The 26,510-nt window shown below is 38.5% G+C and overlaps 1 protein-coding gene across 1 annotated transcript in view; it reads right to left on the bottom strand.

Moving 5' to 3' along the window:
• Positions 1-26,510, bottom strand: part of diaph3 (diaphanous-related formin 3) — a 429,281-nt gene that overhangs the window by 338,082 nt on the left and 64,689 nt on the right. Inside the window, exon 3 of the mRNA XM_079844146.1 lies at positions 7,661-7,765. Within this exon, the coding sequence (XP_079700272.1) occupies positions 7,661-7,765 (105 nt within the window). The remainder of the gene's footprint in view (positions 1-7,660; positions 7,766-26,510) is intronic.

Below are 26,510 nucleotides of genomic sequence, written 5' to 3'. Positions count from 1 at the left end.
GACAGGTTGGCAGGAGTTCATTCTGAGTGTTTATTTGGAGTGCACCAGGTCAGACGGTGGTAGAATGCAGGTAAGGACATGTGGCTTGTAGCAACAGTATTAGACATGCTAACGAGGACAGAAACAGTACAAGACACTAGGCTGCTTAAACCCTTATTATTCATAACTATGTCTCCCAATTACTTTGACTTACAAAAAACATGAACAATGGTGCAGAAACATACACTTGGTGTGGTTTATTAGCATTGTCAATCATTAAAGCCTTATTTGCAAGAACACACACACACAGAAAAAAAGGCTTTTTGGAGCCAGGAGACTACTGATTTGTGTTTTAATGCCATGCCATTGTCCATGGCTATTTATTTTCATGGCAAAAATCTTTTGACTTTGTTACAAATCTTTTCAAAAGCATCAGCATTGAGCTTCCCTCAAGAAATTAAAACTACCACTGTCAAGATTCAGCAAGAGAGCCCTAGACCATCATGCTTTGTGCTCAATGTCCAACTTGGTATCACACAATGAAGATCCAACCTGCATGACAAACCAAGGATTTTAATTCATTGGACTATAGACTGATGGAAAACATGTTCCCTGATACCATGCATAAATATCAAGCTCACCCGGAGCTACAGTTTGGATGGTGGCCTGTTTCCAGCAAGTAACATTTGCCAACTCTATTGTTCCTTGCTACAATGGAAGTGGTTGAATTCCAGAGCACATATCTGGTGCAGAACAAAAGGCCAACCCCTATGAATGTGGGATATATTTATCAGTCTCATCATCACCCAAATATTAAAACCCAATAATTAATAAGCGGAATGGAGAGGTTAATCTTTGTAATTACCAACCAAGGTATTATCCCACGAGGCAGATGGGGACGCAAGAATAGCTTTGATTCTGTTGATTCATTACTTTCAGTAGCATTTCTCTAAATATGTGACACTCGTATGACGAATCATAAATAATTGAGGAATGGATTATGATGGTGGTGATTAAAACATGTTTAGGGTTCACACTTCTTATCGCTTTCCCGTTCACAGCTCAAATGCAGTTGGTCTGTGTCACTAATGGACATATACTGTGACTAATTAAGAGATAAGTGTTGGTCTGAGGACGTCTCTGGTATGCATGCAGTCTGTCTTTATTCACTAGCCATCAGAACACAATGAGTCAACATCTTCCATTAGCTCAGACTGATATCGTGTCCATCCAGCATTTCAATAATCAGTGCCAACCATCATAACTGCATACAGACATAAGTAGAGGCTGTTATGTTTATTGTTAATGGTCAAAGAAGTAGCTGTTTCACACAGCACCATCACCAGGGTTGTGCAAAATTCAGAATTGAAGAATTAGTTCCCTTTCAATTTATTACTTGGAATTTGAATAGAACAGGCCACATCCCAGAGGAAGTTGAATTAGAATTAAATTTGTAATGACATTTAAATAATTGTAATGAATTGTTTTTTTTATTTTATTAAATCACAGCAAAAGTGAGACATACATAACATACATTATTTAAAATATTTAAGATATTTTATAAATATAAAATATACAATAAACAATATAAAATTAATATGACGATGAACATTATGAAATGTAAATACAATATATAGTGATATAAAGTAAATACAAATTTAAATCCATCAGTCTATTTAGAGAGACTATTAGTCTGTCTATCCATCTGCCCACCTGTCTAGTCACCCGTATATATCACCTATCAGTCCAGGGGTGGCCAATTCCAGTCCTCGAGGGACAGAGTTTAGCTCCAACCCTAATCAAACACCTGAACCAGGTAACCAATGCCTTCAGGATTACTAGAAGGCTACAGGCAGGTGAGTTTTATCAGGGTTGGAGCTAAACCCTGCAGGATAGTGGCCCTCGAGGACTGGAATTGCCCATCCCTCTTTCCGTCAATGGATATACGCTCTGCATGCATTTCACATGACAGTAGCTGTCAAATCAATTATTAGTATGTAAATCATCACAGTTCCTCAAGTGTTGGTGTGTTGCAGTTCATGGCAAGCGAAGGAGATTAACCATTGACCAAGCCGCTGCCGGTATTATATACACATCTCCTGTCTGGGAACATTCTGGGTTTCTTAATACGTTACAACCGCAATGGTCAAAAAAAACTTGGACAAAACAGTCACACTTTGTAAACTTTGTTTGATGAGAGTGCCATATGCTAATATGACGAGTCATTTACGCCGTCATCACCCGGGTGATAGCACGTGAGCGCAGATGAGGCCGAAACAGCACACATTGCCTGTGTTTAAACAGCCACTCAGTGCTAATTCGGACAGGCAAAAATAAAACAATAACAAAAGCAGGCCTCGACAATAAGGACTGGTGATGACGGATGCAAAAGAGAGAAAGCCACGTCTCAGACAGCATGTGAATACTAAATTAATTTAGCTTCTATTAAGTTAGGTCTTCTTGCACTTAAACAAATTCAGATGTTTTTAATTAAACCTGCCTCCTGAAAGGTTTAATATAAGGTGCGCCAAAGTCGAATGTTGCGGGACTGAGTATCAGTATATTGGATCCGTGCATTAGTCTTAGGCCCTGTCCACAAGAACACGGGTATTTTTAAAACCGCAGCTTTTTCTACACGGTTTGGCTGTTTGTCCACACGCAAACGCGGTATCCGTTTACTGAAACCAGACTTTTTTGAAAACTCTGGCCAGGGTGAAGATTTTTAGAAACTCCGGTTACAGCGTTGTCGTGTAGATGGTGAAACCGGAGATTTCGGCTCGTTAAGTCGAAATATGCGCCCTTCTCTCCCTTGTTTGACATCAGATTGTGCGGCGTTAACGCTTTTGTTTATATGAGTGGAGTCTATGCAATGGCGGACGTAGGTTTTAATAACTCTGCTAACAGCGCTTATCACATGTATACAGATACATGCGCAGTTATCTCATTGTATTGCAGAACAGAGGCGCCAGAACGCAATAATACCACATAGTAAGGCAAGTGTGTGAAGCTTCAGTCCACTTGGGCCCTGCCCCTTTGTATATACAGTTACCTGTCACTGAGTCCAAAGTAAACTTGTAGAAGGGTTTCACTGAGCCCATGGCATCCCTCAGTGCATCGGTGCTGTGGATGGGACCCATGTGGAAATCAGGCAGCCAATCATAGTGCGGTTTTGTGTTTTCATGTGGACAGAGATTTTTTTTAAACCGGGCTTGTATGGACGCGATTGTTTTTTAAAACGGAGGAGGAAAAACTCTGGTTATAAAAATACCCGTGTACGTGTGGACTAGGCCTTAAAGTGACAACTGCCTAATATTCTGCTGCTGACTGTTTTTAATGTTAATCAAACGACAAGAAAAAACACTCACTGCTCTTGACTGAATAATTTTTGTAACTTTAACAAGGATTGATCTTTATTCAAATGTATACAGTGAAGATTATGTGTAGTTATTTTACATTTGATTACTTTATTCAATTTCTATACCTGAAAACTTCTGGTAGACCTACCTGAAAAACACTGCTTATTTTATTTGTATCTTTGCCCTTTATTTGTGCTATTTATTGTAGTTTGATTATTTGTTCTTATTTTATTTATTTTAATTTGACAGTAGTCCTTATTTTTCCTTAACATCGCACACTTTGAACCGTACCAAAAACGTGACCCTAAAAACGTGATGCAAACCAAATCATTACACCTGGTTGTATCCATTTATCTATCCACCTACCTTTCATCAACCTACCCATCCATCCATCCACCTATCTACTGTATCTATCCATCTATCTACCTACCCAATCATAACGATTCAGAAATTCATTTTAATTGACTGAATTGATTTTCAATGACTTATTTAAATTGACTGCACTGACACTATTGTATGAAAACGTCACTACTGGATGATGACATCACTGTTTTCATTTTAAATGCCACACACTTCTGTCCATCACGCATGATATGCTACTTGAGCTTTTAATATTACTTAATGAGCACTAAATGAGACCTAATGACAATGCATCGATTGCCAAAAGAGCAAAAGCTTTGACTATGGACCATTCATTCCAGGTACAGCGAATGGTAATTATACCCACACTCTATGCTGGCAATGGCAAGGTGAATGTTTTAAAAGGTGAATGTTGTTAAAAGAGAGGGAGAGGAGCCTATGCCAGAATCTATAGTTTCAATTACCAAGCGAGACGTAGGAGCAGAGCCAACAGGAAAGGCTTCACTGAAAGGCAATTATTCGTCAAGAACAAGGACAGGGGGTAAACAACCAGGCCTGAATGTCAAAAGACAAGAGATGGAAAGAGTGAGAGATGAAGGAGGGCAGGAGCAGGCGAGTGCATGATAGAGAGAGAAAAACTCCAGGACGTTTTCCACATTTAAAGTAATGTCCATCCATCAAACTAGTCAAGGTAGTGTGAGAAGAAGCTTATTTGAGTATGAAAAGGGAAACTTCAAAAACACCTATGCATCACCGTCTGTTATGTCCAACAGATTACATTTTTATAAAGGGTTTGCAATACATTTTATGTTTAACCTAACAAGAAGGGATGTACAAAACTATATTTTCAAAATCGAGTAGTTGGTGGGTTGCTGAACAGGCAGTCTAAACTGGAAACCCAGTATAAGGCTGGTTTCAGATTCACCTGACCCCAAGGTCTTACTAAGGTATTTACCCTCAACTGAGCTGTGAAACACATACACAACAAATATTTTGCTTAAATTTTTTGAATTTGCTTGAGGTTTTTCAAACTTCATTTTTAACTTGATTTCTGTCATACATCTTAATTGCCTTCAAAATGTTTTAAGCCCGGGACACACCAAGCTGATGTCAAGAACTAGCGACGAAAGCTGACTAGCCTCTCGTCGGCTGCGTCTTGGCCAAAAAGCTGCATGCTCTGCGCCTGCGTGCAAGTTAATATCAGTCTATATCAGCAGGTATGAATAGTCTAAAAATAAAAGGTTTGAAAAGGGGATTTTCACAGAAATATCCATATTTAATAAGAGAAGCGGGGCTAGAGTTTGTTGCCCAGCCCTATCCGCAAGAGGCGCGCAAGAGGCGACAGTCGACTTGCGCTTGACCGCCGGAAGTTATTTTAGTCTATAAAGTTTTAAATATGGATCTTTTTCTTACACAAATGTGCCACTTCGCTTCAGAAGGCCTTGATTAACCCCCCGAAGCCGTGTGGAGCAGTTATATGATGGATAGATGCACTTTCATGGACTTCAAAAATGTCACTGCCATTTTAATGCTTGGAAGAGCCAGGACATAATATAACTAATTTTATTTGTCTGAAAGAAGAATGTCATACACCTAGGATGACTTGAGGGTGAGTAAATCATGGTCTAATTTTCATTTTTGGGTGAACTAACACTTTAAGATAACAATTATTTTCTTAGTATAGAACAATCTAACCTTTTTCCACTATAGAGAACCTTTTGTACAAGTGAAGGGTTCCATGGATGTTAAAGGTTCTTCATGGAACCATCAATGCCAATAAAGAACATTTATTTTTAAAAGGATAGTTTAAATCCACACAAATGAGTATCATATACATTTGGTAGAATTAAAATGTTGGGTCATCTGATTGGAGGTTATTTTCATGATTTTAAAATTCAATAAATTACGGTACATTGGGAGTTTTATCATGATTGTCCAAGATCTATAAGTTTCAGCACTCCAAATGCACAAAGAGACTAAAGCTGATTGGAGAAAAACCAAGAGTCCCGACCAGCCACTCCAGATAGAAAATACAATTCAAATTGAATCATCCTGAAATCTCCAAGCACTCCAAAATAATTAAATTCTCAGTGGAAAGAAGGGAGCGGCATTATAATTAAACTCCCTTGTTCTTGTTTCTCTTCCGTCGTTCGTGGGCCCTGTAAACGAACGCAAAGCTAACCGACAGGAGGATTAGATTGGGGAATTAATTTCAACAGAAAAAAAAATAATTTTTATCCACCTTGCCTGAATCCTGCATATAGAGTTTCCACTTGTGTGTAGCTATGTCGTGCAATGGAAGAACTGGAGGATTTGTTGAACACACTCAATTCGAAGACATGTAACGCTTGTCAGTCTGTCTCTCCAACACATTGGGACTTAAAAAAAGACAAACAATCCTCTAAGATGCATGGCTTAAAACTCAGAAATCAATCTAATGCAGAGTTCCAATCAGCATGTAGAAAGAATGCCTGGGGCAAATACTCCCACCTGTATTTGTACTTTTGATGAGCACCTGATGCTTTTATTTCCAAAGCTAATCTAGCAAACTCTAATTAACTAGTCAATCAGCAAGTTGATTAACATACAAGTTGAATTAGGTATAAAATGTTAAAGTCGAACTATCTATAAAGAAAACACCTTCTCAATCCTTTTAAACCCATTACAAATTAATTATTATAGCATCACTGAGAAGCCAAACTTTCATATTAAAAGAAGTAGTTTTATTTTTAAAGTTTAAGAGTAGTTTTTATATTAAAGGGGTCATAAACTGATAAATCAAATTGTCCTTGAGCCCTTTTGACATATAAGAGGTCATCATACTATATATCCTGTTTCAGAACTAAAAACTTCCTTGTCCAAAATCAGCTTTTATTGTCACAAAGCCCAACGAATGACTCATTGTGGAATGTGCAGAAGAAAATCAACGCCTACTTCATCATTGCAACATTGGCCCCACCCACTGCCCTTTGAGATGACGAGGAGAAGAGCAGGATCCCTCAACAAAAAACAATGACCTTCCAAAGGATCCTAATGCTAGGAATGTGGTTATTAATTTTCAACTATGTGAATGTCTCAGTTGAGCATTATTTATTTGTATTCAGTACATTTCACTGTGGATTCCACATTGCATGCCACAACATGCAAGTAACGTGTTAATTCTAATGCCCGAGCTGTGACCAGTGATTTCATATATGTCAATATTCATGTACAGTCAGATGTTTCTTATGCAAAGGGGAAGTGCACCCCAGAAAAAGTATAAAACAATAAAACATTGCGGTTCATGACTCCTTTAATGTCTGTTTTTATTTCACGAAAGCATTCCTCCAGTATTCTAGAGTAAAAAAACTCCAGACTATTTGTAGAAAAGTTAAATGGCGAATTACACATAGGGAGATGGTGTAAAATCACATCTTGCCATCCTTTACCACAGTAATATGAGTTCATAAGTATACATGAGGAGACTCAACACCTCCCTCACACCTCAGGACAAGAGAACAAAAGAGACAAACTAAAATGAGGGCAATCATCTCCGATAAATACAGTCTTTAGCCTGTCAATGTCATCATAAGTGGCCTGCAGTTACAGATATTTTTATCAGGGCAAACCCACCAGCACAATAAAAATCACACACAGTCGGCACAGGCACACAACAACAAATTAACACAGACACACATGCACATGGTGTCTGTGTGGTGGTTCTGCACCTTAGCTTATTATTTTGCTGTTTTACAAAGACGGACACATCTGACACAGGATCAGAGTAACTGATTGGAGCAGTCTGGGAACGTGACCACCTATGGCCTTTAGGTCAAAAGAGTCTGTCTTCTTATTCAGTATCACGGTTAGTTATAGAAAAAAACATTATGAAGCAAAAGGAAGCTCAAAGGAATCAAATGAACTTGCTGCAAATACTTACAGGTTTATATGTTATTCTGTGAGGCTACAATTATTTTTTGACTTACGGTTTTTGCAGCTGTGATGATGTACTGAAGGACCATCTCCCTTTTTGTGCCCAAGTCCTTCTCTCTGAGTGGTGCTTTTTTCTCTTCATTAAGATTCATATCCTCCTGAAAATACAAACCACATACAAGAGAAGGAAAAATTAATGTTACAAGAAAAAACATCTCAAGCCCTTCAGTACTGTGACCTGCTTAATGACAATCTCCATCAATATAAGCAATGCAACTTTTGATCCAAACAAAAGAGACTAACGAATCATATACTGATTTCTAATTATTTCTGCTCAAAAGAAATATAGTACTGCTGTTTGTTAACTTGGCAGAAAAGAGCGAAGAGCACTGACATTGTTTAATGCTTGCATGAATCAAACCATGCCTAAAACCTGTTTTTTGGGAACTGCAAACAAATTAAACTGCAGGAAGTCAACCTCTACTTGGGAATAAATCAGGCAGATACATCTTCCAAGCATCTTACGACATTAAGAGAAAGAAAAGGAGATGGAAATGACTAAAACACAAAGAAAGACTAAATTTGCATCTACATATAATTTAGATAAATGTCGAAAAATTGCCATGCTTGGCATTTACGTCTGCAAAATTTCACCACTATTTTTGACATTTTGAATGAACAAATAATGCAATAATGTAAACGCATTTCAACCAGTCGTGATGATTTGAAAATGTTGATAATGTTATGCCTGATCGGTGTATTTGTACTGACAATATGTAGATATAGATGTAAAATACGTACTTCTACATGTAAAGTTAATTTGTTCCAAAAGTGTTTTTAAAAAAAAAATTCCCACCAAAAAGGTTGATACATTTCTGAGCATCAGCTAAGTATGTGTAGTTTTTACATATATTTAGCGAAAGTAAGGTATCATTTAATTGGTTTAAAAAAACATTGCAATTTTGCTACGCTGGGTCTCAGAGTTAAAGCTGAATCGAAAAATCTGCCCTGGTTTTCCAAGGAAGTCATTTTTATGAAACACTTTAAAAATGTAAATAACTGATGAACTGTTATTATAACCATCTGTTGTCTGTGGACACACTTCTGTGTTCACCTTTGTGAGATCTTTTAAAAATTAGCACCTAGCACAAGCCAGACTGATGAAGTCATGAATTATGTATTCGAAAATCTAATGGGCCAATTTCTGAAAAGATTAGATATTAAGAGTGATACAGAAATGAGCATGTTCATCAATCTGAACCTGTTGTACTGCTAAGACAGACATTGGCAGATATACTTGGCCATTTTACTTCCCAGATTACTAAAGCAACACGTCCTGTGCCAGAACAAACTAGCGCACTGCACTTCTCAAACTCACTATCTCTGACAGAGTTGGAGAAAGAGAAAGGTACTAGAGTGTATCCGTGGACAGTTTACAACTACCATCAAACGATAGAAAGGGCATGGAAATCTCAAGACAAAAGACAGAACCATAAAATCGATAGAGAGAATGAAAGAAAGAGATGGAGAGGGAGATGAGAGAAGAAGAAGAAAAAAACAACAATAACGGCTGCATACAATGTTGAGCGCAACGTTCCCAGTGTCCTCAAATCTGTTTTCCCTTTCCCCACAGTGTCTCTGCTTTTCTTCCCTTTCCTGAGAGGATAGATCAGCAGAGCCGTTTAAGATTTCACTCATGGGTTCGCAGGCGTGATGCAGTCCTCGTGTGTCAGAGCAAGAGAAAGAGAGAGGAGGATGCTGGGATAGGGCGCAGAGCGGAAAGGCATCCATTACCACCGTTGGCCCTGTCACCTCTGCTGGCATGCTCATGTATCCAAACCCGTACTTGCCGTGACTAATGACTGCATCTCTGCCCACGTTATCCACACTCTTCCTTCTCTACCCAGCAGTGGCTGCTCCTGTCACTCAATCCTGCGCTTGGAGACGTTGCTCAACCGCTAACACCACCTCCACTCTTAGAAAGGGCACAGACAGGGATCTCCGTACGATAACGTTCAGGCAACAGGGAACTGTGCAATGTTTTAAAACGATACTTGAGAGAAATTGGATGAAATAGATGTGTTTGAGCTAAACGTATGACAAAAGTGCAAAACTACATAATTGTGTAGATATCTAAAAAGTCTAAACAAAAGTTTTTAAAGTGAAGGTACTTCACTTCATATCAGAAACCTGAGAGAGGATAGGTCAAAAAAAGTTTAAAAAGTGAAAAAGAAATCTTACATAGGCCTAAAACTTTCTTACATTTGCATCATTCAATATATTACAATTTCAAATTCATCTCTAGTGAAAAGGCATTTCACGAAGCTAAAAAATAAAAGTTGTGCTTATTAGATGAGATTAAAGTCCAAATTAAAACTATATTGTAGGCTAAGCATCAGTTTAATAAAAATGTATTCAAAACATCTCTATTCTTTATTTATTTTTGTGCATTTCTTTTAATTTACCAAAATAAACTAAGGTGCTTGTAAACATTTGTCTGTGACTGTATGATGCGAGTTTGAGTATGTGCATTTATAAGCATGAGGGCCTTGTCCTTCTATGAATATAATCTGATTGAGGTCAGTGACCCATAACAATCTATTTCATTATGAAACGGTTGCGTTTCTTAAAACATAATTGCAAATAAACCTCAAGTGATTATTGTGGTAGAAAGGCTGATAAAAGGTCATTGCGTAGGAGTGATTATTAGCTGGTTTTATACATGTCCACAGTAAGCAGACGTGTACAATAGCATGAATGCATATCAACAAATCCTTTACTGTCAGAAATTGGGTCTCATTTACTGAACACGTGTCCTTCGTTCTAAGTTTTATATTAAATTTACGAAATAATTTAGTAACAACTGAAACCACACGCATGTGAAAATCACATACTCTCAGTCAGTGTTACTAATTGCATGGCTCGCCCGTAAATAATATGTGGAAATGTTGCACTGTAGTGAGGACACAGGTGAGATCGCATTATAGCCTATGGCTGAATCCGATATCGCCCCCTAAACCACCCATTAACTATTCCCTAAGTTATCCACTAATATACTTCACTTAAAGGAGTGAATGAAAACGAGTGAGTGAATTCGGACAGCCGTTGTGTGTGCACTGCAATAACGAGTGTACAGCCGATGTAATGTGAGATTGAATGAGTGTGGACACCAGGGCTTAAAAACGGAAAAAAATATCAATTGGTTCACTCCGAGCAGAATCGATATTATAGCGTTTCCGTTTTTGCGTTCCTCAATAAACATTACTGTTCCGAAAACGTTTTTGATATGAAAAAATACCGGTTAATAACGTTATTTTAATTTAGCCTATACTTTAAACAAATATGTATAAATAGACTTATTTTTACTCAATAATAATATAACGCATGGTAATTAAACTTGAATATTTATTTCATAACATTTTTAAAACCAGAAATACATGCATTAATTACAAAGCATAAACAGCGGACCTGTTTTAATGGAGCGTTAGACAATCTAAAGTGGCCCTCTTATGCCTAATTATTTTCAGAAGAGTGATAACATTCTTTGTACATAACTTTTTTTCAACACGACTTGTTTTAAAAATTGCATGAATAAAGAATAAATAAACTGGATAACCATTGCTCTTTTAATGCACCGTCAACTGGTAATTTCAAAGCAAACACTGCGCAACACGTCCATTCATCACATAATCAAATTCAGTCAGCTAATAAAGCTTGATCATTTAATGCAATATAACATACCATTTAATACAAAGCATCCACCGTCTATATAGAAAACATTGACCTCTCCTGTATTGGCAATCTGAAAGACTATAGGAAAAATGTTTGATAGATGCTAGTAGCCTGCTTGGACAGGCTTAAACAAAATCCATAAACTAGCCTAAATCAGTCTATTTGAGCTTAAAGTCCGTACTGCTTATTTAAACGTTCGAAAAAAATGTCCTCCAATACCTGCACATTCATTGTAGACCTCAGCGGGGAAAGAAATGTACTTGAGGCATGAAAATGTGCGCTCTACACTGACTTGCGTTACGGGTAGATTCATAGATGACGGGCATTTCACTCACGCTTGATCCGTCAACGTCACATGCTGGACTACTCTATTCATGATTGGTCACTGCCAAATTAAAATATTAAAGAGAACGATAAAATAACGTTATTAACCGGTTAATGGTCATTTCAAATGAACGTTTCTGTTCAGAACGATTCAAAATGATTTTGATTTCGTTTCCGTTTTTGTTCCTCTTAAAATTTCGTTCGTTTCCGGTTTTCGTTTTCGTTCCTTGAACCGGTTCAGAGCCCTGGCGGACACCACTACAAATGGCTGTCCCCTCAAATAATGCCCTATTTGAGGGTATCCACGGTATTCCTGGGGGTGCTACTGTAGAAATGATTATGGGTGAAACTTCGGGTTAGAGAGCGGAAGTAGTTAGTCCCAGTGGCTAATAGTGCGTGGCTAACCGTTATAAGCAGCTCTTTTCTGAAGTAAGTCTTTCTAGATTAAAAAATAACTGCAATTTGACTAATACTGTTTTATTTTGTTTTTTATTATTTTGTGTTTTATTATTGTGCAATGTCATTGCGGAGCTCTGGTACCTGTTGCGCTGTTCGCGGCTGTACTAACAATCAGACTAAGCTAAATCTGTGGCTTCAACAACAGTGCGTTGAACATAAGCCCAGAACAAAAAGAGATTGTCCTTGTGACAAACGGTACAGTTTCCATCGCCTACCAACAGACGAGGAATGCAAAAAAATGTGTCTGAAAACCCTAAACTTGAAGAGACCACCCAAAACACTGTATGTGTGTTCATTTCATTTTGTGAACAAAAAACCAACGGAGGAAAACCCGATATATATAGAGATTGCTAATGTGTCGTCATCATGACGTATTCCCAGTGGTAAACGCAAAGCATTTTGGGAATCCGCGGCACAACGGGCGCCGGTCGCCAGACTTCTTTGCATGGAGGGAAGAAAGCAGTGTTCAAGATGCCGTCTACCTGCTGTGTTATAAACTGCAATAGTCGATCTCACGATAGAAGTGGCATAAAGCTTAAGAACGGGATATACAAATATAAGTAAACACTTTGCAGTTTGAATGATGTCCTGTATGAACAAAATGACGGAGTATATTTTTAGTGTCCACTGTTCGATTGCGCCCGCTCCCCCCTCTCTCAGGCCGGCTACACACTGCAAGCGTGGCGTTTTCTGTATCTGCACACCAGAAGCGTGTCTGACGCGGCGATGCTGCTGCTAGGTGACGAAGTGGAAGGCCTATACTTCATGTTAAACGCTTCCAACACGCGTGCGTGTCGCGTGAAAGATAGGCGTCTGTTCTATTTCCAGCATGCACGCGTTTTCCGCGTCTCACGCAGGCAGTGTGCACGCTCTAACCTGTTAACATGGGAGCCGAAATAAAAACGGACACGCCACCCTTGCAGTGTGTAGCCGCCCTCACTCACACACACACACACACACAGACAGGTTTGTTCAATTCGGACTGCATGCAGATAGATGAGAGAGAGCGAGGAGTGTGGTGCTTAAAACAGTAGCATAACTTTGAACGGACGACAGTTTTCTGCCCCACTTTTACAATCTCCAGGTCCTAGACCCATCCATCTGTAAAAAAGACTGCAGCGACTTGAATTCTGAAAACTTTGCGTGTGTGTGTGTACGCACTAACAACACTTAATATCATGTATTTGTATATATATATGGGTGCTGGAAGTTGGGCAACAGTTTGACGTCCCTTAACCAGTCGCTCAGCTCGTAAGGATCCAGTCATTTGATTCCCTTTTTCTCATCAGATCTCGTCTTTGCATTAGGATTTAGTTTTAGGCAATATGGTCCGACAATGTTTTCTTTAGCCCGCTGCATTTTGTAGGATTATATTCTGTTTTTCTCTCTAATGTTTAATTATTTTCATGCCAGAACACTAGCCTGCTATGCCAGGCCATGTAAACGGGCCAAACGTACCCATAATTCTTTGCATTCTGATGACGTTGCCGCCCATTTGGTCACATGTCTTAGCGATCTCTATAGGGGGCGATTTTGGATTCAGCCATTGATCCCTCTAAATGGGTGGGGCTCATTATCACCTACTTATCACCAAGTTCTGCCGCTTTGGGGAACATGTTAGGGAAGGAAAAAAAAACACTGATATAATAGCTTGCGCTGTTCACTATGGAAACCCCAAGTGACATTAATGAGGAGGACATTGTTGCTCATTATTATCTACACCATTTTCAAGATTAACTGGAAAAGCTGGAGTTAAAATGGCAAAGGAAAACCTACACCAAAGCTTAATTTGGTGCAGAAAGCCAAAGCTTTTGAAAGCATTTAAACCCCAGCAATTATAAGCAATACTCTGGATGACACCAACCCATAAGCTAAAGCTTTATGGCAGGAAATTGTTTGCTATTTGGGTTTTGTTATTAGGTCACACAGTCACAAATACACCATAAGTTTATTACTAGTGGTCGAACGATATTGTTTTTTTTTATGGCTGATGCCCATTAGAGAGGAGGGTGACCGATGGCCGATATTTAATATACATAATCTATATTTATTTTAATTCATATTTAATAGGAAATATGAAAATAAATTTAAATAAATACATCTTTAAAATAAACATGCATATACTTAAGATGGTAACTTCTTGATTCTACAATAATATTACAGTATATTTCACAAATAAAGAAACCATTTAAAAATATATTAATAAAAAGAAAGTAAACACTGTAGGCTAACAGGGCACTCAGTAATCTGGTAAGTTTGTGCACAGTGCACACTGGTAATCATATTTGTTTCAAATACAGACACGGTAACACTAATTTTACATACAACACTGTGTAAATTACATTAATATAACCGTGATCAACTGAATATAGCGCAGCATATTTTAAAATCAAGGATTTAAAGTGCGTCTCGTCTCGGCAATCACTTCGCACGGAGCGACCGTCACGCAGAGAAACACATTAATGCAGGAAGATCTCATAGTTGGATTCCATTAAATCTGAAATGATTGTGAAATTAAATGTTTATTGGATATTCAGAGATTAGTTTTTTTAACTACATAGATGCATATTAGCTGAATGTTGACAGTATGAGAAAGTTTTATAGCCTATTGTTTGGCTATCAGGCGCTGCTGTTCTCAGACACTGTCCTTTTTAGCTGCAGACTTTTTATCAAAATAGAAGTCTGGCATGCTGTCAAAATAAAAGTCCTGCTTCTAACACATCCGCCAATCAGAAACTTATTGGCCGATGCAGATATTCTAAAAATGATCCATCCAAATCCATTCATAACTATGTTTGGAAACCTTAAATGATGTAAACTACACACATCCATTTCATACTTATTCAGAGAAATAAGTATTCTCAGTGACAGCTATTTGTAATGCAACATCTTTCACAAATTCAGCAGTTACCCTTTCAACAGACACTCCTTGTTCTGTTCGGCAAAGATGAGACTGTGACAGATCAACCAAGTTCTGAGTCTGTCCTGCACGGATGAGATATAACAGAAACACTGTAACATTCTGAGCCTCTGGTTTATCCAGAGAGATAAACGAAGATCCAAGGATCTGAGTCTACATCTTGTGAGGCAGCAATGGATATGACCACGTTCTGAGCCTCCAGCCTGTGAGGAAAGAGACATTAACAAACACTACGTTCAGAGTTTTAGTCCAGCGCGACAGTAGCCGCATTTCCATTACAGATTTGTAATGTTGATTGACTAAATGTCGATTAAAAAGTATTGCGAAATGACACGTTTCCATTAACCGATGTTATGCGACAAAAACTTAATTTTTTTTCCTCTCACGATAAGTCATTCCAAAAATCACGGCAACAGATGTCGTAGGTTAACATTTATCTCAGCCACCGCACTAGCCATTATTTTTAATCGAAGGGAGCGGCCACATATGAGGTCTCTCTCACTTATATCTGCTTCAAGGTCTTGATAAATCGTGGCATTTCTTTTTTTAGCATCCTGTACCCCGTAAATTATTTTGTCTTTTAATAAAGAACTATCTCATCTTCTGTCCAAACATATGGCACGATCTTTAAAGAATGATCAACTTTAACCCCTAGGAGCCTGAGCTGTTTTGGGGCCCTTTAGAAGTTTTGATATGCTCTGACATTTGTGCATTTTTCAGTTACTTATAAACATATGAATGGCAAAAGTGTAATTACGCTGTATTCAGCACAAACTGGGCTACCATAATATGTGAGCAACATGTATGTACATGCTTGTATTTTTGAGAGAAGAATGTTTATGCATAATTTTTGAAAAAAAAAAAAAAAAAAAAAAAAAATTAAGGCTTCGAAACACAATAGACATGTGTTCACAAGCCCTTTGATTATTGGGTGTTTTTGTTTAGAGTTTTTGCTTTACACTGATGTGAGAATCATTGAGCCTACGCATTCACTTAAAACAATATATTCATTTACATTTTGCTAAACACTTTTCAGGCCTTATGCGAGTAGGTGTGAACGTTTCATGAATAATAATGTGATCCTGAGAAACAAAGACCTGCATAATAATGAGCTGCATAATAAATGAGTTTTAGGTAGGCCTACTCGATTTTAGGTTTACTAGATAAGTACAGTAACAGTAAAAAAAAAAAAAAAAAAGTTTTCTGGGGGGAAAATCTAAATGTTTTTTACTTAAAGTTTTTACTTAAAGCAGACCTGCCAACCTTGAAGAAACTTTATGAGTACACCCCCCACCCCCACCCCCCACCCCGGGCCCCCAGCGCACCCGACAGCCCACTGCCAATGTACGCTCCACCGTTGTCCACCCACCAGTAAGTAATCTATGAGATACCTAACACTAAAATACATAATATACACAATATACTTTCACCAATTACGATTTATTAGTTACTCTATAAACAAATACAAGTAGACCATAAATGTTATACAGTTACTGCACACCCATTATTGTGTTCAGGATATTATATACAAAAAAGACTGATGATGGTTAAACGTCATACAAAAATAGAACCAAAGACAGATTAAACACAAATAGTAAGATTAATAACAAACTACAGTATTCAATAGCAAAAGTGTTTGTTTTCCAGTAGATGGCAGCAATCTTCCACTAAACTATGGCACATTTCATATTTTCACAATGAATGAAAATGAGTAGTAGATATTTTATTTGAATTTGACATAAAATGTTGCTATTATATAAATAGACTATTATTACTAATTTACATGTACATTTAATTTAATATTTAATCAAATTAAATATGAATTTTAATTAATAAATAAAAATGTATATAATTTAACACAACTACACAACTGTAGAGTAAAAACATTAATTAAAAAACTGATATTCCATGCATTTAAAAAAATCTGACAAGATTAAGGTAAAGTCACACTGTCTGGTGCCTCTCTAGACAACCCAGCACAATTGTTAGCATAAAGTTTAAGGTAAAAATAACTGCCATTCATTTACTAGTATCTTAATACTATGCAATTAGATAAACTGTTCATTCATTACATCACTTTACCTCTGTCTTTATCCCCATTTTCCATCTTCCCTGCATCAGAGGGCATTGGTCTTTTTGATACTGTAGGGTAGGCTATGGCAGACTATAATGCTAATTTATAATGTGTCATGTGAATTCGACCATCTGTCACAATCAGGTAACTTTTTGTCTACTGGTGCGAGTTAAGCACCCTCAAACGAAAGCAATGCTTTCTACATTGAATGTGGCAAGACGCGACGCAACACAACACAACCGTTACGTTAATTCATTTTATACCAGCAGGTCAAACAAAATCATACAAGAAAAGAATTATGGAGATTTGATATTACAGAAACGCCAACTCTATTCATTCACTAAAATTCGCTGAAAGTCAACCGCACAACTGTGCAACGTGCATGTTCACATTTTAATTATCCATAACAACCCCAAAACTTGCCCGCTTGCCTTGCACATCTGCTAATAAACGATGGGCAAAGTTTTTCGACTACTTTTTTACCTTTTTTTTTTTGCTGTGGATGTTATTGAGCTTGTAGAAGTTTAGCTCTTGTGTTCTTCTGAACATCTCGCGCTGCCATTGCCCGATGCCATTTTTATATCACTCCATAATCTGTCTATGTTTTAAATGCCTATTCCCCGCGTGGTAGGCTACAACGACTGGCTGTTTTAAAATATCTACGAGAAGTAACTTAGCCTAGGCCTCCATACTGACAGCTTGGCTCATAGCTTGCAGGTTTGCTTAGTGCACTGTAACAATATTTAAGAATGCATATATATTTTTTTCCATTTGATTGGTTCAACCGCCACTCGCCCAAATTTAAAATATATTTTTTCGTCAAGTCATCCGCGGCTGTAACCGCCAACAGCGCATCTCTGTGAGGCGGTTCAGCCATGGCATGCACGCTGCAGTTATCCGGCCTGCCTAGCTTGCTTGAAGCATTGACTGAAATGAAACGAACGCGCGCGGCGCGGGCTCGAAGCATTTGCCTAGGAGGGGCGGGCATGTAAGCGGAGGGTTCAAATGAAGCGCTCTGATTGGCCGACAGCTTTTCACTCCACTTTCACGCTGTGGCTCAGCAGCAGAGTCAACGTCATAGATTGCACTGAAACCGGCGAAATGCGAGATGCAACAAAATGCGTACATAGAGAGCAGCGAATCGTACAAGCGTACTAAAGGGTCAAAATGCGTGCCGAGTACGAAAAATGCGTACATGTTGGCAGGTCTGTTAAAGCAAGCTAAATTATCTGCCAAAAAAGAAACAAGATTTCAAATCTTGAGATCAGAAACATTTTTGAAAGAAGAGCTAAAAAAAACAGTAATATTGTGACAATTGGTAATGATGAATGTTATAAGTAAAATATTTGGGATTATGCAATGCAATTATGATTTCAAATAGCATCTGGTGACTTTAGGTTGATTGGGACACTTTTTCCCAGTCATTTCAATAACAAATATTTTCTGAATCATTTGTTAACGATCAAATACACAAAATACTCAAATATCATTTCGAGCTTCAGTCAGAAACACGTGAAATGCATGAGCCAGCGCTAAGGCTATTGTCTGCTATATTGGTATCAAATATACTAATATATGTATTATCCCAGTCTGTTATATTATATCAAATATCTTAAAAACATTGGTTAAAATTAAGATACAATTTATACAAAACGAAATTCAGTTTAAAGAAAGCAATTAACTTTCTAAAAAACAAACAAAAAAACAACAACATAGGGTATAATATTTAATAATAATAATAATAATAATAAATATAGCTGCGAGCAGCCATTAACGGGGCCAAGCGCAAAGAACAAGACAAGACATGCCACCATGGCTGGGAGGGTGAGACCAACTGCAACAATGAGCAATTAAAGGCATTTTAAGATGATTTTAGGCCTTAATGGCTGAAAAATCATATATACAGTCACTAATAATATGATTTAATGGTTTGTCACTTTTGACCAATAGGTGGCGCAGTAACGAAATTGATGTGGTGTGGTCAGAGTGAGATGACAATGACAAAGGCAAAGTTTGGTGTCATTATGTCAAAGCAGTGCAGAGATACAGCCTCAAGAGTCATTTTGGCATCATGGCTCAACTTTGTCGCTGCAGTATATGAAAACGGTTTTGTCTGTTGACACGAAATTAATAACTTTTTGCTGTAATAGTCTGAAGATGTTACGATTCGATTTTGGTGAAAATCAGGCAAATAGACTAGGAGGAGTTCGAAAAAGTAGGTTTCTGAAGGAAATCAAAATGGCGAACAGAATGTTTGGCCAAATATGGCAAAATTGGGATCTATGTTCTTGGCATGACCCAAGGAATATATTGAAACCATTTTTATGACAATAGTCAAATTTAATCAAAAGTTATTAGCATTATTGGAAAATTCACTATAACTTTTGTCCACAAGGTGGCGCTGCCTTTAAACTTTTTGTGTACTTTCAGGGCTTGGTGACAAAGACACACACCGAGTTTCGTAACGATACGCCAATGCGTTTGTAAAACATAGCACTTTCTGACAAAATTAAAAATGGCCGACGCCCAAAATGGTTGATATGGGAAAATTGGGTATGGTTTGACTCGGCGTGATGCCCCGACTCTAAAGAGACCAGTTTTGTGATATTTGGCTAAAGCGTTCTTAAGTTATAATCCAAAATATCCAATTTCTGTATCTCTGGACCACTAGGTGGCACTGCGCCGAAACGCTGCAGGCAGCCTCAGGTCATGGGTGGCATAACACACACCAAGTTTGGTAAGAATATGCTAAAGTGTTTCGGAGATAAAGCCTGACTTTCATTTTTGCATGCACTTTGTCAATTTAATTCGAGCGTTGTTCAATAACAGTTTGACTAATCATCTCGAGTCTAATACGCTTTTGTCAACAGAGTCTGAAGATGATCTGGTTCAATTTTCGTGCAAATTGGAGCAACGGCCTAGGAGGAGTTCGCAAAAGTAGTTTTTTCGGTTAATTAAAAATGGCGGGAAAATTATTATGACGGAAAGTGACGTCATAGGGTGCAATCGAATCGGCTTGAGCCAAGGAATCAGAGGAAAAAAGAATTTTGTTTCTAGCCCTTATGGTTCAAAAGTTATTAGCAAAAACATGAGTCAAACTTTGGACAGGTGGTGGCGCTAGAGGGATTGTTTTAGAGATTCCAAAATTGGTGTGGTTAATGCTGGGACTGTCCTCTATCTGAGTGCCAAATTTCACAACTTTCCCGCAAGCGGTTCTATGGGCTGCCATAGACTTTCGGCGGAATAATAATAATAATAAATATAGCTGCGAGCAGCCATTAACGGGGCCAAGCGCAAAGAACAAGACAAGACATGCCACCATGGCTGGGAGGGTTAGACCAACTGAAACAATGAGCAATTAAAGGCATTTTAAGATGATTTTAGGCAAAAATGGCTGAAAAATCATATATACAGTCACTAATAATATGATTTAATGGTTTGTCACTTTTGACCAATAGGTAGCGCAGTAACGAAATTGATGTGGTGCGGTCAGAGTGAGATGACAATGACAAAGGCAAAGTTTGGTGTCAGTATGTCAAAGCATTGCAGAGATACAGCCTCAAGAGTCATTTTGGCATCATGGCTCAACTTTGTCGCTGCAGTATATGAAAACGGTTTTGTTTGTTGACACGAAATTAATAACTTTTTGCTGTCATGGTCTGAAGATGTTACGATTCAATTTTGGTGAAAATCAGGCAAATAGTCTAGGAGGAGTTCGAAAAAGTAGGTTTCTGAAGGAAATCAAAATGGCGAACAGAATGTTTGGCCAAATATGGCAAAATTGGGATCTATGTTCTTGGCATGACCCAAGGAATATATTGAAACCATTTTTATGACAATAGTCAAATTTAATCAAAAGTTATTAGCATTATTGGAAAATTAACTATAACTTTTGTCCACAAGGTGGCGCTGCCTTGAAACTTTTTGTGTACTTTCAGGGCTTGGTGACAAAGACACACACCGAGTTTCGTAATGATACGCCAATGCGTTTGTAAAACATAGCACTTTCTGACAAAATTAAAAATGGCCGACGCCCAAAATGGTTGATATGGGAAAATTGGGTATGGTTTGACTCGGCGTGATGCCCCGACTCTAAAGAGACCAGTTTTGTGATATTTGGCTAAAGCGTTCTTAAGTTATAATCCAAAATATCCAATTTCTGTATCTCTGGACCACTAGGTGGCACTGCGCCGAAACGCTGCAGGCAGCCTCAGGTCATGGTTGGCATAACACACACCAAGTTTGGTAAGAATATGCTAAAGTGTTTCGGAGATAAAGCCTGACTTTCATTTTTGCATGCACTTTGTCGATTTAATTTGAGCGTTGTTCAATAACCGTTTGACTAATCATCTCGAGTCTAATACGCTTTTGTCAGCAGAGTCTGAAGATGATCTGGTTCAATTTTCGTGCAAATTGGAGCAACGGCCTAGGAGGAGTTCGCAAAAGTAGTTTTTTCGGTTAATTAAAAATGGCGGGAAAATTATTATGACGGAAAGTGACGTCATAGGGTGCAATCGAATCGGCTTGAGCCAAGGAATCAGAGGAAAAAAATTTTTTGTTTCTAGCCCTTATGGTTCAAAAGTTATTAGCAAAAATATGAGTCAAACTTTGGACAGGTGGTGGCGCTAGAGGGATTGTTTTAGAGATTCCAAAATTGGTGTGGTTAATGCTGGGACTGTCCTCTATCTGTGTGCCAAATTTCACAACTTTCCCGCAAGCGGTTCTATGGGCTGCCATAGACTTTCGGCGGAATAATAATAATAATAACTAGAGGGATTGTTTTAGAGATTCCAAAATTGGTGTGGTTAATGCTGGGTCTGTCCTCTAGCTGTGTGCCAAATTTCACAACTTTCCCGCAAGCGGTTCTATGGGCTGCCATAGACTTCAATGGCGGAATAATAATAATAAGAAATCTAACGATTACAATAGGTGCCCGCACCTTCGGTGCTTGGCCCCTAAATATAGCTGCGAGCAGCCATTAACGGGGCCAAGCGCAAATAAGCCAATATAACATGCCAACACGGCTGGGAGGGTGAGACCAACTGCAACAATGAGCAATTAAAGGCATTTTAAGATGATTTTAGGCCTTAATGGCTGAAAAATCATATATACAGTCACTAATAATATGATTTAATGGTTTGTCACTTTTGACCAATAGGTGGCGCAGTAACGAAATTGATGTGGTGTGGTCAGAGTGAGATGACAATGACAAAGGCAAAGTTTGGTGTCATTATGTCAAAGCAGTGCAGAGATACAGCCTCAAGAGTCATTTTGGCATCATGGCTCAACTTTGTCGCTGCAGTATATGAAAACGGTTTTGTCTGTTGACACGAAATTAATAACTTTTTGCTGTAATAGTCTGAAGATGTTACGATTCGATTTTGGTGAAAATCAGGCAAATAGACTAGGAGGAGTTCGAAAAAGTAGGTTTCTGAAGGAAATCAAAATGGCGAACAGAATGTTTGGCCAAATATGGCAAAATTGGGATCTATGTTTTTGGCATGACCCAAGGAATATATTGAAACCATTTTTATGACAATAGTCAAATTTAATCAAAAGTTATTAGCATTATTGGAAAATTCACTATAACTTTTGTCCACAAGGTGGCGCTGCCTTGAATCTTTTTGTGTACTTTCAGGGCTTGGTGACAAAGACACACACCGAGTTTCGTAACGATACGCCAATGCGTTTGTAAAACATAGCACTTTCTGACAAAATTAAAAATGGCCGACGCCCAAAATGGTTGATATGGGAAAATTGGGTATGGTTTGACTCGGCGTGATGCCCCGACTCTAAAGAGACCAGTTTTGTGATATTTGGCTAAAGCGTTCTTAAGTTATAATCCAAAATATCCAATTTCTGTATCTCTGGACCACTAGGTGGCACTGCGCCGAAACGCTGCAGGCAGCCTCAGGTCATGGTTGGCATAACACACACCAAGTTTGGTAAGAATATGCTAAAGTGTTTCGGAGATAAAGCCTGACTTTCATTTTTGCATGCACTTTGTCGATTTAATTCGAGCGTTGTTCAATAACAGTTTGACTAATCATCTCGAGTCTAATACGCTTTTGTCAGCAGAGTCTGAAGATGATCTGGTTCAATTTTCGTGCAAATTGGAGCAACGGCCTAGGAGGAGTTCGCAAAAGTAGTTTTTTCGGTTAATTAAAAATGGCGGGAAAATTATTATGACGGAAAGTGACGTCATAGGGTGCAATCGAATCGGCTTGAGCCAAGGAATCAGAGGAAAAAAATTTTTTGTTTCTAGCCCTTATGGTTCAAAAGTTATTAGCAAAAATATGAGTCAAACTTTGGACAGGTGGTGGCGCTAGAGGGATTGTTTTAGAGATTCCAAAATTGGTGTGGTTAATGCTGGGACTGTCCTCTATCTGTGTGCCAAATTTCACAACTTTCCCGCAAGCGGTTCTATGGGCTGCCATAGACTTTCGGCGGAATAATAATAATAATAACTAGAGGGATTGTTTTAGAGATTCCAAAATTGGTGTGGTTAATGCTGGGTCTGTCCTCTAGCTGTGTGCCAAATTTCACAACTTTCCCGCAAGCGGTTCTATGGGCTGCCATAGACTTCAATGGCGGAATAATAATAATAAGAAATCTAACGATTACAATAGGTGCCCGCACCTTCGGTGCTTGGCCCCTAAATATAGCTGCGAGCAGCCATTAACGGGGCCAAGCGCAAATAAGCCAATATAACATGCCAACACGGCTGGGAGGGTGAGACCAACTGCAACAATGAGCAATTAAAGGCATTTTAAGATGATTTTAGGCCTTAATGGCTGAAAAATCATATATACAGTCACTAATAATATGATTTAATGGTTTGTCACTTTTGACCAATAGGTGGCGCAGTAACGAAATTGATGTGGTGTGGTCAGAGTGAGATGACAATGACAAAGGCAAAGTTTGGTGTCATTATGTCAAAGCAGTGCAGAGATACAGCCTCAAGAGTCATTTTGGCATCATGGCTCAACTTTGTCGCTGCAGTATATGAAAACGGTTTTGTCTGTTGACACGAAATTAATAACTTTTTGCTGTAATAGTCTGAAGATGTTACGATTCGATTTTGGTGAAAATCAGGCAAATAGACTAGGAGGAGTTCGAAAAAGTAGGTTTCTGAAGGAAATCAAAATGGCGAACAGAATGTTTGGCCAAATATGGCAAAATTGGGATCTATGTTTTTGGCATGACCCAAGGAATATATTGAAACCATTTTTATGACAATAGTCAAATTTAATCAAAAGTTATTAGCATTATTGGAAAATTCACTATAACTTTTGTCCACAAGGTGGCGCTGCCTTGAATCTTTTTGTGTACTTTCAGGGCTTGGTGACAAAGACACACACCGAGTTTCGTAACGATACGCCAATGCGTTTGTAAAACATAGCACTTTCTGACAAAATTAAAAATGGCCGACGCCCAAAATGGTTGATATGGGAAAATTGGGTATGGTTTGACTCGGCGTGATGCCCCGACTCTAAAGAGACCAGTTTTGTGATATTTGGCTAAAGCGTTCTTAAGTTATAATCCAAAATATCCAATTTCTGTATCTCTGGACCACTAGGTGGCACTGCGCCGAAACGCTGCAGGCAGCCTCAGGTCATGGTTGGCATAACACACACCAAGTTTGGTAAGAATATGCTAAAGTGTTTCGGAGATAAAGCCTGACTTTCATTTTTGCATGCACTTTGTCGATTTAATTCGAGCGTTGTTCAATAACAGTTTGACTAATCATCTCGAGTCTAATACGCTTTTGTCAGCAGAGTCTGAAGATGATCTGGTTTAATTTTCGTGCAAGTTGGAGCAACGGCCCAGGAGGAGTTCGCAAAAGTAGTTTTTTCGGTTAATTAAAAATGGCGGGAAAATTATTATGACGGAAAGTGACGTCATAGGGTGCAATCGAATCGGCTTGAGCCAAGGAATCAGAGGAAAAAAGAATTTTGTTTCTAGCCCTTATGGTTCAAAAGTTATTAGCAAAAACATGAGTCAAACTTTGGACAGGTGGTGGCGCTAGAGGGATTGTTTTAGAGATTCCAAAATTGGTGTGGTTAATGCTGGGACTGTCCTCTATCTGTGTGCCAAATTTCACAACTTTCCCGCAAGCGGTTCTATGGGCTGCCATAGACTTCGTGGCGGAATAATAATAATAAGAAATCTAACGATTACAATAGGTGCCTGCACCTTCGGTGCTTGGCCCCTAAATATAGCTGCGAGCAGCCATTAACGGGGCCAAGCGCAAATAAGCCAATATAACATGCCAACACGGCTGGGAGGGTGAGACCAACTGCAACAATGAGCAATTAAAGGCATTTTAAGATGATTTTAGGCCTTAATGCCTGAAAAATCATATATACAGTCACTAATAATATGATTTAATGGTTTGTCACTTTTGACCAATAGGTGGCGCAGTAACGAAATTGATGTGGTGTGGTCAGAGTGAGATGACAATGACAAAGGCAAAGTTTGGTGTCATTATGTCAAAGCAGTGCAGAGATACAGCCTCAAGAGTCATTTTGGCATCATGGCTCAACTTTGTCGCTGCAGTATATGAAAACGGTTTTGTCTGTTGACACGAAATTAATAACTTTTTGCTGTAATAGTCTGAAGATGTTACGATTCGATTTTGGTGAAAATCAGGCAAATAGACTAGGAGGAGTTCGAAAAAGTAGGTTTCTGAAGGAAATCAAAATGGCGAACAGAATGTTTGGCCAAATATGGCAAAATTGGGATCTATGTTCTTGGCATGACCCAAGGAATATATTGAAACCATTTTTATGACAATAGTCAAATTTAATCAAAAGTTATTAGCATTATTGGAAAATTCACTATAACTTTTGTCCACAAGGTGGCGCTGCCTTGAAACTTTTTGTGTACTTTCAGGGCTTGGTGACAAAGACACACACTGAGTTTCGTAACGATACGCCAATGCGTTTGTAAAACATAGCACTTTCTGACAAAATTAAAAATGGCCGACGCCCAAAATGGTTGATATGGGAAAATTGGGTATGGTTTGACTCGGCGTGATGCCCCGACTCTAAAGAGACCAGTTTTGTGATATTTGGCTAAAGCGTTCTTAAGTTATAATCCAAAATATCCAATTTCTGTATCTCTGGACCACTAGGTGGCACTGCGCCGAAACGCTGCAGGCAGCCTCAGGTCATGGTTGGCATAACACACACCAAGTTTGGTAAGAATATGCTAAAGTGTTTCGGAGATAAAGCCTGACTTTCATTTTTGCAAGCACTTTGTCGATTTAATTCGGGCGTTGTTCAATAACAGTTTGACTAATCATCTCGAGTCTAATACGCTTTTGTCAGCAGAGTCTGAAGATGATCTGGTTCAATTTTCGTGCAAATTGGAGCAACGGCCTAGGAGGAGT

Source organism: Gobio gobio (genome assembly GCF_949357685.1).
Source record: "Gobio gobio genome assembly, chromosome: 19".
Classification (NCBI taxonomy): Eukaryota; Metazoa; Chordata; class Actinopteri; order Cypriniformes; family Gobionidae; genus Gobio; species Gobio gobio.
The sequence above is the reverse complement of the archived record's forward strand: the minus strand, read 5'-3'. Positions and strand labels throughout refer to the sequence as shown.